The sequence below is a fragment of the Lissotriton vulgaris genome, chromosome 2_2 (assembly GCF_964263255.1).
Source record: "Lissotriton vulgaris chromosome 2_2, aLisVul1.2, whole genome shotgun sequence".
Classification (NCBI taxonomy): domain Eukaryota; kingdom Metazoa; phylum Chordata; class Amphibia; order Caudata; family Salamandridae; genus Lissotriton; species Lissotriton vulgaris.
This window is the reverse complement of record NC_141688.1, coordinates 133836662-133854613: the sequence shown is the minus strand read 5'-3', so window position 1 is coordinate 133854613 and position 17952 is coordinate 133836662. Positions and strand designations below refer to the sequence as shown.

General features: G+C 44.1%; 1 protein-coding gene across 1 annotated transcript in view; it reads right to left on the bottom strand.

Annotated features, from left to right (window-relative positions):
- Window positions 1–17952, bottom strand: part of KIF3A (kinesin family member 3A) — a 332918-nt gene that overhangs the window by 48815 nt on the left and 266151 nt on the right. Inside the window, exons 14-15 of the mRNA XM_086959471.1 lie at window positions 9894–9947; window positions 9713–9781 (exon numbers count right to left, since the gene is read on the bottom strand). Coding sequence (XP_086815597.1) covers window positions 9713–9781; window positions 9894–9947 — 123 coding nt within the window. The remainder of the gene's footprint in view (window positions 1–9712; window positions 9782–9893; window positions 9948–17952) is intronic.

The following is a 17952-nucleotide window of genomic DNA, read 5'->3' as shown; positions in this document are numbered from 1 at the left end:
TTGCAAAATGGTGTTGGAAACTTAGAGTATCAGAAACAGGATCACTAAACAACCTATGCTGGCTGGAAATTAAGAAACAATATGAAGAAAAAGAACCCAACACTTGGGGCACTTATCTGGGAACCGCCCTGGAGACACTAAACATCGAGGAGGTTTGGAACAGCCATTTGGAACGAACATCGTTCAATAAAGTTTGCAAACTAAATGCAAAGTCACTATCCTTGATAGAAGACAAAGGATTTTAGCCAAACGCCGTCATGCTTGGTCCGTAATCAACTCATACAAAAGATTAAAACCACAATCTTACCTTGAAGCTCACTTTCGTTAAAAATTAAATTCATGGCATATAGACTGGGTGATCATTGCTCAAAAGATCCAATTCCAACATGGAAAAGTAAACAGCAAGAAAAGACATGCCGCCTTTGTGGGTACCACACAGAAAGTCTGTACCATTTAATGTGCACGTGCGAGACAGTAAAAAACGAAAGAAGATATTTGTTGAAATCAATCCTAAACGTTTTAAGAATTCGCACCTGCAGGCAGGCGGTCACCAGCTGGTTGGGCGCGTCATTGAACATCCTTATATGCCGTGGAGTAAAATTCATGACTCTGGTAGAGACTTTACTCTCAAAAAGTGAAACAGAATAAACTTGGGCGATCTTTTAGGTTTTTTAAATTTTGAGAATACAAATGTTATCTTGTTTTTATACCAATGGTCATTTTTTTTATACATGTATACTTTAAGGTTGTGATAAACCAAATAAAGTCAATTTTTGAATGAATGAATGAATGAGAAGGTAAGTAACTACATACAGTTTCTATATGCCTCATAGCTACCTTATTCTCAATTTCAAATGAGTTTTGGAAAGGGGTGGACGGAACTCAGTGTTTCACTCCATGAAGTTACATGACAACTCTGCGAGATTCGCAGATTTCTGCGAACGGGTGGAAATCGTCACGTTGTGCTGCTCACGCTGACAGATCAGCACGAGCGGCACCATGTAGCACACCAGAGGGCACAGCTGATTTTGCTACCGTTCGGGTAGATCTTCCAACCAAGCGGCAGCTTTCTCACCATGAGCAGTTGTAGCAGGCAAGGGTGAAAAAATCTCAACTGCTGCCTTCCTACCACCTGAAAATCGCACTAAGGGATGCCAATTCTTCCTCGCCAATTTACCAGTAATGCAGATCGCATGGCTGACTTAGGATTAAACCTCTGAAAACAGACATGGGTAAAATTATTAATAAGTCTCCAAGGTGCAAGCCTCAGGGGTTGCCAGAAGACATGGGAACTCCAGTGGTCTTACATCTACTGGAGGAAATATAAATGCTGTGCCAGAAACCTCCTTTAGCACCTAAATTAGCCTCCAAAGCTAGGGGTCCGGTTTCTACCCACTCTCCCTTCTGTAGGCTAAATATTTAATCGGAAATACAGGAGTGCTGCTAAAAAATTGCCAGTGATTATAATAATGACATTTTCAATACAGCTTTAAAAGTGGTATGTGCTAACATGCAATGACAGTTGTTTTTCTACCAGTGTAATGAAAGATTAGGGAGTATGGATCTACTTCATGTTGCATGGACATACAACTGTGTGTGTTTATTTTCCTTTAATGCAGACATGTCATGCCTTCTCTGCTCATTTTTAGTTAGTGACCACCCAGAAGTCCCAAGTAGGACTAAGGCGCAGAGTTTTGGAATGAAAACTCAAATTAGGATTTATAAACACTCAAGGTGTCTGCGTGATATAGCCCGTGCACACACATTTAGTATACAGAGTTGATCAAAGTAATGCAAAAAATAGTGACAATAATATTCCAGGTACTCGACAATGAAGAGGAGCAACCAATTCTTCTTCAGTAGGGACAAAGTCCACAATATGTAGGAAAATTCCAAGCACTCCCAAATAATCAATACATTAGTTCCTTCGTATTCAATGTTCTGAAATCCTTTATTTGTAACAGAGACTATAGTCTTAACCTTTCCTATCCCCAGCTGTTTTGTGTACCAAATAAATGACAATAGATTAAAGACTACAGGTCGTAAAAAGACCTGGCACCATTGGCGTGGGTTTCCCCTGCATTTTTTGCCTTTGCCTCCTGTTGCTTTTCAGTGTGTTGGACTTCGTTTTGCTTGTTTACATGCTTTGGGCACTTTGCCACTGCTGTTCAGTGCCAAAGTGCAAGTGCTCCGTGTAAATGGTGGTCTTGGATTAGTGATTCCATGATAGGCATCTTTGATTTACTAGTAAGTCCCTAATATAGTGCACTATGTATGCCCAGGGCCTGTAAATCAAATGATGCTAGTGGGCCTGTAGCACTGATTGTACCACCCACATAAGCAACCTGTAAATGAAACTCAGATCTGCCACTACACTATCTGTGCGCAGTTTGGTCCTGCCATGTGGACATGGCAACAGTACCCACTTGCAAGGCCCTACCCTTCCCTTTTTTTGTTGTTACATGTTAGTCACCCCTAAGGTAGGCCTAAGGTACCCCTGTGGGCAGGGTGCAGTGTTTCTGGGTGGTAGGACATGCCCTGGTGTGTGTGGCCTGTTTTGATAGTGAAATACTGCCAAATTTGTTTTTCACTATTATAAGGCTATCTGTCCCCATAAGATAGAATGGGGAGTTTTCTTATAACATCTTATAAGCACAACTGCCCAGGGCAACAAGATTGGAAAATAAAGTTTAGTATGCCTGAACTCAGAATGCTAAGATGCATCTTTTAGTGAGAGTGATTTTTACATTCTGTGTTTGAAAATACCACTTTTAAAAAATGGGTATTTTCCTGCTTAGCCATCCCGTGTGCCTCTGCTAGGATGTGGTATTGACAGTTGGGCTTTGGAGTGACAGGGGCTGGGAATGTGCATTCTGTTCAGACAGCCACTTGGGGGAGGGGGTGGGGGGTTAGGTGTGTCCTGCCTTTCCAGGGTGAGTCAGGGCTGGGCTGAATAGACCTGGGCTGCATTTAGAGTAGGGGGAGGAGATTTCCTTTCACCTAAATGGGCCTGGTCTGCCTTATACAGTGCTGTCTCCATCTCCTGCCATGAAGCTACACCAGAGAGGACAAACCGGTTTTAACTGGGCACAGGGCTTCTCTGCCACCACAGAACAAAGGATTTTGTTGTATTACTATTGGGGTCCAGACCCCAGAACTTTACCTCACTTTTGGGACTTCAAGAGGAACCTCTGTCAAGGGGAAGAGCTGGAGAAACTAGAAGAGGAGTACTGCCCCTTCGCTGTGTGCTGTATGAGGTTGACCTGCAGTGGCTGTTTCTGCCAAGGAGAGGGACTGTGTGTGCATCCTGCTTGCGAAAAGTGTCTCCAAGGGCTTGAAATGGAGCTTGCTCCCTGTTCAAGAGGACTCAGGAACAGCAAGGACCTCACCGTCCATTTGGGCAACATCTCTGGTTCCGCTGGTTCCAGTCGCTACAGAAGAAAAGAGCATCAGACTATCACCAAGTCTGTCGCAGACTCTGTGTCCTGACGGCACCTCAGGAAGCACCGCCTCTCTTTGCAACGCAACCCTCATCTTACAGACTCTGTCAACGAGCCGCTGCTTGCACCGCGTCCTGTGGACACTGCACTCCGCACAACTGCGCTACATGCTGCACAGACGTCACAGACTCCGTCGCTGCCCAACTCAAACATCGACCGGCTCCATCGCCGCACCAGGGCCTGCCAGCACCACATTCAGCACAGTCTCACCCTGAAACGCAGCCTTGGTCTCACTGACTACGTCACCGAGCCGTGAGGACACTGCACGCTGCAATGCTTCCATCTTACACCGCAACTGCGACGGTTGCCCAGACCTACTCGTATTGGCGCCTTGGTCGCAACAAGCAAGGTACTGTCGCTGAGTCTGTTGACGATTTAGCTGACCCATACCGACGCGGTTGGTGGGAATTGTTAACTCTGTCGTACTCAATACTGCAGTAGCCCTGAAAGGAGCTGTTGAGTCGGAGGAATTGTGTTTTTATGTTATTCCTGCATGTCAAAGGTTACTTCGTACAGTAACTATTCTTTCAAGTATTGTATGTTGGATTTTTGTTGTTTTTGGTCTTGTTGGTTTACATAAGGTTTTGCTTATTTTTCTAAAGTGATGTGGTGTCCATTTGTAGTGTTTTCACTGTGTTAGTGTATGCATGCACAAATGCTTTACACACTGCCTCTGAACTAAGCCTGTCTGCTTGTGACAAGCTACCAAGAGGGTGACCATGGGTTATTTTAGAAGTGTATGCCCTTTACCCTGACTAGGAAGAAGGGTCCCTACTTGGACAAAGGTACCTACATCTGCCAATTAGAGACCCCAATTTCTAACATCTACAAATAGTGAGAAAGTTTCTAGGGCCCCCCTATTCCTGATGCAATCAGTCTACCAAGGTGAAGTTAGGACACTTAAGACCTGGTAAGACACAGAACGTTTGTCCTATGGGGAATACATTTTTTTTTTTAAAGCTTGACAAACCAAAATACCCAGGCTTGCACTACCTAAAGTGTATAAAGGGGGCCCCTTTACACCGGTACACCGATTGTATAGCGTATACAGGAGCCTACAGAAAGGATCTCACAATTTGTAGATATCTTTTTACGAACGTTTGGTCTTTAATCCAAAGTCATTTACTTGGGACACCGAGCAGCTTGAGAGCATCAAGACTATGGTCTCTGTTACAAATAAAGGATTTCAGAAGACTGAATTTTCAAACTGGGATTTATTTTTCTTGACGTACAGCCTGATGCAAGTAGTCTCTCAGGAAGCAAACCACCCGGTGTTTAGTCAAACCTGGAGAATAGACATTGAGGCTGTTAGTTCTCTGATGCTGTTGAACAGTGTATTTAAGTATATAGTGCCATGTTTCCCATCATTTCACTTTTTCAGAAAATATTGCTTTTTCAGCGTATGTGAAAATCATGCACAAAGCAGACTATTTGATCCAGTCGTGAAATTTGTCTTGCTTCAATTCAGATTGGATATTACACTCCAGCCCTGCTAAAGAGATTTGTCACCCCATATGTCCCCAATAGATCTCTCAGGTCCTCATCAGACTTCCTAATGAACACACTAAGAATAAAAAGATCAAGATGGGGAGGGAGATCCTTTTCATACCTTGCCCCAATGCTCTGGAACTCAATGACCACGGAACTGAGACTGACCAGAGAAGAAAGGAGTTTCAGGAAAAAACTCAAGGCGTGGTTGTTTCCCTAAGATTTCTTCCTCCAGAACTTGCCTCCTCTCTGTAGCGCAGTGAAGCCCCCGGGCAGCCATGCACCTTATAAATCCCATAAACAAACAAACTTTCAAAGATCACTAGTACCACTGTTCTGGTATGGTAAATATTACACATTTTAATTGACTTTAGTTTATGTCCCCGTTTTGGTTCATGTTTTGAATTGTGTTGCAAGTGTTAAAGCAGTGCCACAATCAGTGTTCGCTTTTTTCAGAATAAGCAGCTACCTGGGCCACTAGTCTGTGACGAGGGGTTGCTCCGACGCTTGAAGTGGCAAGTGGGTTTTTGCAGTTTGAATTATTCTGCAGCATTCAAAGTCAGCACTACATGACAAAGCTGAGGTCCTCTGAAGAGCCTTTTAGAAGCTAAACATCATGACCTCATGAAAGGAACTTATTAAAAATTTAACTGTTTACATTAGCATGACTTTACTGAAAATTGGCCAGTATTGTACTATTAAATGAAGACTGAAAAGCGCAATAAAGGATTACATCACCCATTATGCCACAGAGCGGAACCAAAGGCTCTTTTCCTGAAGGCAAACACCTGAAAAAGGTTCTGTGCTGCTTAGTTAAAGCACTACTACAATCTGCGTTTATTTTTAATTCACATAAGTTATTGCATAAGATTATACATGGTTTCTTTTAAACAACCCTATGACATGATACTGTTCAGAACAAAAGGCACATAGCCTACAAGGATTCAAGCTACATTTCTGAATTTGATACAGTGGCTTAGTACAACTGAGAAACACTGTGCACTATTGAGGAAAAGTGTTCTTCTGATCGGCATCATTTGTACCGAGACTCCATTGCTTTTTCATTGCCATCTCGTGTCAAACACTTCCACACGACCCACCTGGTCGTTTCTGCTGATGCCTGAGGAAAATCTAACTAACACGACTACAGCCATCTTGCAGCCTGCATTTCTGCCCAGGAACTGTCGCAAACCCAACCCCCCCTGTTCTTGCAGTTCAACAGAAAGCCATGAGACACTCACACCCTGTTTAAATGATTTGTTTTCCATCTCCTGCTCCCAGCCTGGTAAACATCCTTGACACCGTGATCAGGTTATCTGGACAATGGTCTGACTGCTGGGCTTTGATCAGGGTGATTAAACAATGACCTGAAAGACCGAGCTTTGATCAGGGTGATTAAACAATTACCTGAAAGACCGGGCTTTGATCAAGGTGATTAAACAATGACATGAAAGACTGAGCCTTGATCAAGCAGAGTGAACAATGATTTGTGTACCAAGCCTTGACCAGGTCACCATCTACAAACGTTGTCTGGATCTGGTTATCAACTGCAAACACTGCCCTGATTGAACAATGAACTAACAGCCAAAAGACTGAGATGAAAAAGTATAAAAGGCTTGTAATCTGCGGAGTAAAGCAGCAGTCTTGTTTCTGATGAGCTTGGGACTCTGTTCCATAGCCCGGGCTATTTGAATAAATCTGGGTTCCTCCCGCAGACGAAGGCTCCTGTGTCTCCTTTTACTACGTATGAAGGGTATGGAAGGCTTGGGCGGTTCCCCTGCCGCCAAGAGCCAGTAAGTGGGTTAATCCGGTTCTTCACTATGATAATGATGAAGAAGAGGGCGCCGCTTGACCTGCTCACTTGGTAGAGGAGGAAACAGTGCTGATTGATCTAAATATTCATGCTACTCATTTGGAAGAAGACGGAACTCAGTGATGATCTTAATTTACGTCTCAATTTATGTCTCAATTAAAAGAGAAGGGAGCTTATTGAGGATCTTGAAACTTCATGCTGCTCATATTGTAGAGGGAGTTCAGCATGGGGCGAATGACATTCTCTATTAGTTAGTGTGAATGGGACATGCTGCTTTAAAATGGTAGTGATGTGTTGCATTACAATCTATATTATGCTGGTTACTGTCTTTGACACAGTGCATTTCTCATACTTACCGTGAAACAAACACTGGAGGTTCGTAGGCACTGAAACACATCTTATATTCACAGAGTGCTGAAAGGGTGACAACCGAACGAGCAGCTCGAAGAATCCGGCTGCACTCCGAGGCTTCACAGTCCACCCATTTAGCTTACAACAAATCTAACCATTAATGCTGATCGTTTGGAAGAAGAGGGAATGCGATAGTGATGTAAGAACCGTTGACACTTGGTGAACCAAACTCAAAAGTAAAAGGCCATTTGGATCACCTATCGCAGAAGCTAAAGATGTTACCAAGTGCATGTTGTTAAACAGAGGACACAAACTCAGATATGACAAACTCTTAGAACACCACCCTTCAGCAAAAGAGCAGGATGTCAACGTGGATGCTTTATGTGGACATCTCCAGCATAAACTGGCATCTCTTCGTAGGATGAAGAAGGTGGCGAGAGGAGCTGGGGCGCCTTGGTATAATGATTCTCTAAGGGAGATGAAACGTGGGGTGAGGAGGAAAGAACGGGCATGGCGTAAAAAATATGACCCCATCTCCAAACAGGAATACGTCTCATCTTTAGCCCACTACAAACTAGCCATACAATCTAGGAAGGCTGCTTTCTTCGAGGAAAGAATAGCTGCTGCAAGAAATCCGCAAAAAGAAATCTTTCGCGTCCTGGCGGAGCTCAGGGTGAACAAAGAGCAAGCCCTGAGTTCACTCAGGAGGACTGTCAGAGGTTTCAGGATTTCTTCGTGAAGAAGATATCCGATATCTTGGACGAAATTGCGGAAACTGCACCCCTCGAATGTCCTCGCCTACCGGACCTTATCTTCCCGTTAAACATCTCACCTTTAGCTGAGTTCTCCCCTATCTCCAAACAGGAATTACTTAAAATCATAGGCCGAGTTAAATCGGGCTCCTTGGTGGACCCTTGCCCTCCTGACATATTCAAGGTGGCACTACCAGGAATAGAGGAAGAGGTTCTGCACCTATTGAACACTTCTCTATGCACAGGACAGATCCCTCTAGCTTTTAAAGAGGCTCGTCTGATCCCCTTACTGAAGAAACCTGGTGCAGACACAAAATGCCTGAAAAATTTCCGGCCCATCTCTCAGTTGCCTTTTTTGGCTAAAGTGGTTGAGCAGCACGTGTTAGCTCTACTATCGGGCCATCTAGAGAGCAACAACCTGCTGGAGACCAATCAGGCAGGGTTCCGTGCTAATCATAGCACGGAACTAGTTATGCTATCCATTCTAGATGAGTTAAGAACGCGGGCTGATGTAAAAACACCGAGCGCCCTGATACTACTGGATCTCTCCGCGGCATTTGATACCGTGTGTCACAAACAGCTTCTGTCGCGGTTGAGATCCTTTGGCGTCATGGGTACAGCACATGCATGGCTCACATCATTTTTGCAGGGTAGGACACAACGAGTGCAGATGGGTGACCTGCTTTCCACCCCTGCTCCGATCACCTGTGGGGTCCCACAGGGCTCTGCCTTGTCACCCCTACTCTTCAACATCTACCTGCAGCCACTAATTGCTCTCCTGAATAGGATGGATTGCCTAGTGTACAACTATGCTGATGACACCCAGATTATCATCCGGCTGGATGACGGTCCGGGAGCATCCACTAGGTTACAGGACATATTGAAAACCACAGTCAATTGGATGTCCGAGAATTCTCTGAAAGTCAATCCGGACAAGACGGAAGTGTTGCCCATCTCCATCTCGGGCAACCCTTGGAGCGAGAAATTCTGGCCTAGGGAGCTGGGCGCACCACCAAAACCGGCAGCCGCAGTCAAGAGCTTAGGCCTATATGTGGATAATAAATTATCCATGGAAAAACACGTTACCACCGTAGTGGGTACCTGTATAGGCCTCCTAAGACAACTAAGGAAGATCTCTGCCCTACTCTCATTCCCTACTTTGAGACACGTGGTCTCAGCCACAATTTTGGCTAGGCTGGACTACGGGAACTCCCTATACTTAGGTTTGCCACAGCGGCTGCTGGACAAACTACAGGGAGTCATGAATGACGCAGCTAGGCTGATATTTAAAAAACCCAGGACTGCCCATGCTTCTCCCCTGATGCAGGAGCTGCACTGGCTCCCAATTCGTCAGAGAATTGTCTTCAAAGGACTGTGTATTGCTCACAAGTCGCTGTATGGCAAGGCACCAAAATACCTGAAATCTCGACTATCCCCCTACACACCGGGTAGGACCTTGCGTTCGTCGGACGCCACTCTTCTGTCCCAATCCCGCTTCAAATTGACCACGGTGGGGGGCCGTGCATTTTCCAACACGCTCCCAGCTTTATGGAACAAATTGGATCCAGAGCTCAGGAAGGAAAGTAATTTACTTTCCTTCAGAAAAAAACTAAAAACTGTTTTGTTTAAACAAGCATGGAGCAGATCCTAGGTGCACAGTTGGTTTCAAGGGAATGTAACATCTTATCACGTAAATCTGGACAGACAGCGCTTAGAGACCCCTGTGGTTATAACGCGCCATATAAATTAAATAAATAAATAAATAAATAAACAATATACAAAACCAAAACTGAGACTAGTTTTCTTACATCTTTTTCCTTTTTATCTGGCACTGGTGTCTGCTTCCTCATGTTATTTCCGGTATAGGCGACACATTTCTTAAATGAAAGAGAACATAGTTACTAACCCAAGAATGTGCATACAACACGTCAGATGTTCAGTATTTGCTAGAATTATCAGTACAGAGTTTAATTGTAACTTCACACTTACTAACTGCCATTCTCCAATGTCTTCGTTCCAGTGAACATAATTTTCCACCATTTCCTTAAGAAAATAAGAAAAACAGTCATTGCAAACTCTACCCATAACTTTCAGACATCCCAATTTTGCATAAAACTGCCTGGTTAGCTTCCAAGTAGGAGAAGAGCAATGAAAATGGACTCCAGAAACTATAACTATATAAATATATCTATACATATATATATATATATATATATATACACACACACACACACACACACACACACACACATATATATCATAATGCGCCTGAATATGTGGACTTTAAAATAACAAGTAGAGGACTACGCATTGCCCTTGTTTTCAAACCAGGGCCAACGTTTTAGTGAAGCAGAATCAATTGAGACAAATGCTGCATGTGCTTAGGATTATTTGAACAAAAAATCGGGCATAATCGGGGTAAGGTTATCTGTGTAGCCCTATATCACCATGAAAGTGTGCAGACATTAAGAGGAAAGACATTGTTTTTGGGAGTAACACAGACAGTTTTCTCTCCAATATTTTCTCTATACACGTATCTTTAGCATGGCTCATGTGCTCATCCGTCCCTATCAAAAATGATGCATCTTTTTGTGTCTAGGAAACTCCGTCATTTAAACCACATTTCTAAAGTGTTATAGTGTGCACATTTTTAATTTCAATTTTTTTTTTGTTAAAACAGTTTTTATAGCAGACATATGAAATACAAAGTGCATTTATCTAGGCACTGCCTTCCAGACGCCAAGTCTAGTCATCTTTTGTTCATCCTCATACACAGCCTTTGAGCCCACAACCCGGAGGTCGGGCAGCGTTGAACTGTTGTACCCTCGTTCCAATGACGCATGATCAGGCACAGCCATCTCGTCAAATATACACTTGTCCGCTTTTGTTTTACTCCCCCCTAAACTCCCCCCCCGCCCGCAACTAGATTACGCCCCAACTTCCCCCCTCGAGTCCCTCCACCTACGCTTGAGTTTGGTTAGTCCGCATCCATGAGTGCTGTCAGGGGTAAATATGTGTCTAGAGGTGTGATGTGTCCTGGGTGTCTGGGGGCATCCACGTCTGAGTTCGGAGGGTCCTCCTCTCCCAGCGCTGTGCTATCTCGCAAAACCTGCACTAGCGCCTCCCACGCTGCCGCTGCGTCTAATGAATTGTCGTCCGATTTACGGCGAGCAAATTGGTATCTAAGTGTACTTTCACTAGCTGCCCATTTCAGGAACTCATTGGTCCACCGCCTATGTGTGGGGCCCGTTCTGGATTTCCAGTTCCTCGTTATTTCTCTTTTGGCTAAAAGGAGGCCCATATCGATAAATTTACTGGTGACCTTATTTTTGGGCGTATGAGGGAACCAATGCAGTATACTAATGGCCATGTCGTATTGCAACTCTCTGTCCGTGACGCCGTTTAGTGTCTCGCCAATCTCCCACCAGTAGTCCCGCAGGTGAGGGCAGGACCACAACATATGGCCCAATTCCACCCCTCCCACAGTGCATATGGGGCACGCCGCTTCCGCCACCCCAAAATGTTTCCTAATTTTGCCAGGTGTTAATTAAGCCCTGTGGAGGACATAAAAGTGTATAAGCTGGAAGCGTGCTTTTCCGTGCTCGCCGCACTATCTGCGCCTATGTTGTGTCAGGGATCTCCATATCCAGATCGCTTACGATTTGGCTTTCAATGCAGTCAAGGGCAGCAAAGTCTCCCGCGACATCCTAGAGTAGAGGCACGTCACTGCTTTATCAGTGCCAGCTGCCATCATGGTGTACTGACAAGCCCTGGTCGTTGCGGGTTGAGGAGCCCCTCTTTCCAGTGCGCCTGTATGGCCCCGGTCACCGCGGCGTGTAGTAAGTAATCGCCCCTCGGTAGGTCGAAACGGTCTTGAAGAGTTTGGAACAGCAGAAGCACCCAGTCTTCATACAAATCACCCAGCATTTGTAGTCCCGCGTCTTCCCAGGTCTGGAGGTGTGACCAGTCCCCTCCGTGGGGGAGCGCCATCACCATTCCCAGCGGCATCTCCGGTGCATACGGGTGACGTACGCCCGCCCGACACTGCGCTCGATTCCAGCAAAGCCTGAACGTCCGCTCCTCCAGAGACAGATCTCTGAAGGCGAGCCTCTGTTGTAAGGCGATATAAGCCAGGACATGGCGCGGAGTACCTCCTTCCCTTTCATGCTCCGGGCCCCGAAACACCCTCGCCACCTCCTGCGTAAAGACCTGCAATTGCGCCGCCAAGTACTAGAGCTCGAAGTCTGGGACCGCCAGACCACCCTCCTCCTTCGGGCGAAGGAGCGTTGACATTGCTATTCTGCGCCTGCCCGTGCCCCAGAGAAACGATGTCACTTGCAACTTCAGTTGTTGGAAGACGGACCCGGGTATCAACACAGGTAGCGTACGATGGTAATAATAAAGAAGGCGCTGCAAAGCGATCATTTTAATAATGCAATCCGGCCAGTTACCGACAGCCCACGTTGCCCTCCAGCATGTCCGCAGCCGAGTGGTCACGTTTTTTATTTCAATATACTGAATTCCGTTTCTCTGACTTGCAAGTGCATGAACAGTTGCCAGGTAAGGTTGTACGACCGCACATTCCTCACTTCCTAAAACAATATTTATTGTTTATCCACTCCGTAATAAATTGGGTTACCGGGTGACTGGGGTGCGAGCCCTGGTCAAGCAGAAACCCCAATCCTCGTCAGGGTAAGGCACGAGCAAATATCAAATTAACCTGTGCTCAATCCTCTGGTAGCTTGGCACACAACAGTCAGGTTAAACTTAGAGGCAATGTGTCAAGTATTTGTGCCACACTTCAAACAGTAAAATAGTGAAAGTACCAAACAAAGAGACCCCACACCAAGTTAGAATAATGGAGCAAAAATTAATAAATGAAACTAGAACAAAACAACAAAAATCCAATCATTAGAACCATGGACATGAGTTTATAAATAATTTAGTGAAAATAGCACAAAGCACCAACTCGGAATATCTAGTTGCGCTGACTGGGTCAAAGTCCAGGCTGAACTCTATGGAGCGTAGGTCGGTTGCAGTCCCCAGATTGCTCCCGCTCAAGATTTACCTTCTCAAGACAGCAGAAAGGGTCCTGTTTGTGTGGGAGAGGACTCTGAGGAGCAAGGAGAGTGTCGTGGGAGGCTGTTAGCATAGCGTAAAGAGCAGGTCATTGGATGGACGTCTGGAGTTTCACATTGGCAGTCCCCCGAGAGTGGTATATGCTGGAGTACGCAAAGTCGGGCTGGCAGTGTTTCTCAGGGAATCGTGGTGTGAGCGGCAAGATTTCAGTGCGAACTGGCATGTTCGCAGTCGCAAAGAGCCCAATAGCTTGATTTCAGTTTGCAGAGCTAAAGCAAGGGTCCAGGAACTTGTGGGGCATCACTTAGGGGTCAGAGAGACAGCAGCTGGGTCCGAGTGCTGATACAGGATGTTGGGAGCCTTTTATGTCCCGGAGGTGCAGATCAGGAGGCCAGCAGATTAGCCTTTGGAGTCACTCTGGTGTCCAGCGTTCAAGATGAAGTAGGAGGTCCAGTTCTCCTGCCCCAGGAAAGAGAGCAGCAAGGCAGCATAGCGGGGCAGCAACTCCTACAAAGAGCAGTCCAGCAGAGTGGCAGTCTTACACCAGCACAGTAGTGTTTCTTCCTTGTCTTAGGTCAACTATTTATACACACTTGTGCCTTTAGAGTGGGGGAGAAGCTTCTAGAGGTTTCACTTTGAAATCCCCAGGCACATGAACTTCCCTGTTATGACTCCAGATTAACTACATGAGGTATGCAGCCCTTGGTGTGGAGGCAGGACATAGCCTATTCAAGTGTAAGTGGGACTGTGCCCCGCTCCCCTTTCCCATCCTGCCAGTGATGGCCCATTCAGGTTCCCTATAGTGTGTGGCTGTCTATGAGGAATACACAAAGCCCAACTGTCAGTTATACCCAGTCATGTAACTAGAGACAGACTTTAAGCACTAAATGGCTAAGGCAGGAAAACACCAACTTTCTAGAAGGGGTGTTTTCAAAATTATAATTTAAAATCAGACTACACCATAAGTTAGTATTTTAAATTCCAATTCTGTGATACCAACCATGAACTGGCTACCTGTTCTCATTTGAAATGATAGTTATAAAATGTAATAAGGTAACTCCAATGTTATCCTATGGGAAGGGTAGACTCTTACAAAACATTGCAACCTGCTCTCTAGGATGTCAGAGCATCACTAGGGGCGTCTTATATGTATTAAAAAGTAAGGTTTGGGCCTGGCAAAAGGAGTATTTTGCCAGGTCAACATGGAAGTTAAACTGCACACAAAAGCTGATTGGTAGGACTGAGACATTTGTTAAAGTGCTACTTTAGTGGGTGCCACAATCAGTGCTGCAGGCCCACTAGTATTTAATAAACAGGCCCTAGGCAGATGCAGTCCTATTTACTAGGGACTTATGAGTAAATTAAATACGGCAATTGGGTGTAAGCCAATTCTACTATGTTTTAAGGACAGAGCACAAGCACTTTAGCACTAGTTAGCAGAGGTAAAATGCAGAGTCCTAAAGCCAGCAAAAACGAATTCAGCAAAAAGTGGAGGGTACAAGCAAAACGTTAGGGGTGACCTTGCAGCGAGGGCCAGGTCCAACACACCCATAGAAGCCTTATACCAAGAGAAGCCCAATACAATACATTTCTAAAATGTGGACATCATGAGAAAAATAGGGTAAGTTCATGATGATGATAAAGTATGTTCCAGTAAAAATATCTTTTTATTGGGGCATGCTACATGAAATCAATAACAAGTGTAAGGTTAAAATTGCCCTGGTGCAGTGTCAATATGACAACCTCTTCGACAGTAGTAGGGAATATTGAGTGACAATTCTTGACAGGACAGAATAATGTTGCAATATCAAGAGACAAAATATCGAAAGGTAAGTGCCCAGATGGAGGTATGGATTTACTAATCTTAACTCCACATCTACGTATCCTAAAAATACATATATGCATCACCAAGGTATGCAAATATGGAGTTTGGTTAGGAAAATGTATAAAAACATACCTTTCAATATTTTGACCCTCAATATTATTATTATAACAATATTCTGTCTTGAATATTCCTAACTTACACTAACCTAATACAGAAGTTATTTTTCTGCCATAGCCAGTATGGTTTCTGGTGCAAGAGACCCATGTCAAAAGTCTCCTGAACAACGCTGTACATGATTATGGTGCATTGCTCCCCAGCCAGCAGAGTGCTAGACTCTGCTGTGTATTTTAGGGCCCAGCCAAGTATTGGAGACTTCCAAACCAATTATCCGGCCATATTACTAACAACAGTTGGTGGGGGCTGGTTACAGAAGTGGTGATGACATTTTTCTGAGTGCCACTAGGAACACGGTCTGCTGGCTTTAACTTGTAAATCCATGTATTAGCTTATGTGTGGTTTTCTTTTAATTTCCCCTGTTTGTATGTAAATTATATGTACTTGAGTAAATTGGACAATGGTTATACATGTTGGGTGTATGTAGCCCCTAAAGTCAGAGGGTGATAAATAGGAAAGAGTTATCTGTCTCCCCGAAGCTTGCAGGTCCCTTTGTAGTGCTCCTTAGATCATCATCCCCTTGAAGAATTCTTTGTGAAGCCAAGGGCACTGCTTGATTGGGACATCAACCAGGAGAAGAATATTATGTTGCACTTGGCTGAAACTGTACCAACTCCAACAGGTAGAGGTAGGGCATGGCCAGTAAGCAACACTGGAAACAAATGATGGCCTGGAAACAAGGCCAGGACCATGCCCTAACAAAAACATCATGTTCCTGCCTATCCCCTTCTATCATATGGTTTCTTCTGTTAGCCGAAACGGTCTACCTGTAACACATCTTAGGGAAGGTGGCAGTTTGGTCACAGTTCCTTGCCAAACATGAGTAGGTCAACTTTGTGATTGGTTCTCTCCAAATATCTGAAGTTAACCGAACAAAACTGGACACTTAGGCCAAGTCAACCGTCCATAGGACTGGAGATGAACTGGCCCCTACAGCATATCTAGTGTTCAACCTTTCACTTGAAGAAGCTCTGTAAATGCTAGCACGAACCTGGCAGTAATGTAAGCTTTGAAAATTGCAGAATACCTCAGTTTTGGACTGACTTTGAGGGGAGGGGGGGCTGGGGAGAATGGGTTGGAGCGAGGAGAAACATCAAGGGGTTCTTTTCTTGCACAGTGCTGTATGTTTCTGGGCAAGGATATACTTTGAGGCCCATCATTAATTCTTGTTCTGGCAAAGCAAAAGCACCTTCCTCCTGAAGAAATATCGCTGGTAGTATATTTCTGCTTTTCCAGGTGAGAATGCCAGTAGTACTGCAATTCTCTACTACCTCTGATAATAAGCTGGTATGTACTGCTTATTAATAAATATTCTGCTCTTCAGCATCCTCCACAGTAGTTTTTTGCAACCAACAGTAAGCTTAGTGCAGTGCTAAAATATCTCTAACCAGATATAAATGTGAAATGTGGGGGATGGGGCTGCAGCACTGTGAAGAAACATATTATATTCCTCATTCATTAACAAAGTATGTAGTGCCAGAACCCTATTCTAGTTTGGACCATATCACAATGGTTCTCATGGTGAAAACATTATGAATGTGCATAGTTTTTTCCCTATAATTAGAAAGCCTGATGTACAAAACTGACCATCACTAAAGGAGGTGATTTCATGCAATTAAAATCCTACCAGTAATTGACTGAATTGTTTTTGAGCAGCAACTTTTCTCCCTCCGTGGTACACTGAATCTTTGTACCTACTGCATTTTCCCATTCACCTGTGTCTCCAATACCTTTCTCGATAGACAAGCTTACCTGAACCTTATTGGTCACCATCTGTGGAGCTAGTAAAATGTCTATGAACGCTGAATACTATCTGGACTTACCGGGAGATTGCTGCTACTTTCTCTACAGAATAGTCTCCTAGCAACAGGCAGAGGGTCAATGGCTTTACAATATTTCTCTGGGTCTTGATCAAGAATTGTTTATCTTATGGAGAAGCACAAGAATGAGTGATACCCAGTGCAGGTTTAATTACCCTGCAGCCCTAGCAGTTGCCCAAAAACGACTTGTCTCACAGGTACCAATGTCTTCATAACACCAAAATGCAGCCTATCTTCAAAGGCGGAACTAATTCACCACTAAGAACTTGTGTTATCAGTGGCTCCAAACTGGTAAATATCAAACGACACTGACCCTTCAAGCTATAACCACACATCACTGGTCTCTAATTCATTTTTAGGAAACTCACCTGAAACAGAGGCTAAGTTGGCCTTTCTTGTGCTTGGGAGATACAGTTGCAGTCTCTTCACTGCACTGGTCGTCCGAAAGAAACCAACGCTGGTTGCAACAACTTTATACTTTTCTAAATCTACCTCACAGTAATCGCTTTATTTTTGGTTGATGAACGTCAAAAAAGATGGAATCCATACAATGAAGAAACAAAAAAAGACTGTAGAACCCATTTGGGAGCTTAACAAAAGATTTTTCCTATCAGTTGGTTTTTGAAGGCCAAGTGAATACAAGGACAGAAGGCAGAATCAAAAGACTCAAGGATGCCTCATTTAATAGACAATCTTTATCTGCAACCGTAGTTCATCAGGAGAAACATAACATCTAGAATACTATATGCACATCACAGAACACTTCTCCCAAAAATATGGAAATACAAATACATTTTTGGTTAGGAGGTATATGTTTGTCCACGACCCCAACAGACAATAACAATGTATTCATCTAAGGTTATCTCTATTCCAATTTAAATTACAGAGACAGAAGATGTACTATTATTCAGACACGTTAGGAAAGTTGCAAGTGGACGAGTACATTACATTTTCCAGTAAAACAGAATCAAAACAAATGTCCACACAATAAGTGTAAAGAGGGCAATAAAACAAAATATTTTTAGGTAATATAGGGAGGTCATGTAAAACGGGTAGTAGTAATAAGTGTGGACGCCCATTTCAAATATATAACTCAAACAATTGGTCTGTTCATACATCTAAGTTACAAAACCTAGTCCTAAAACTGGAA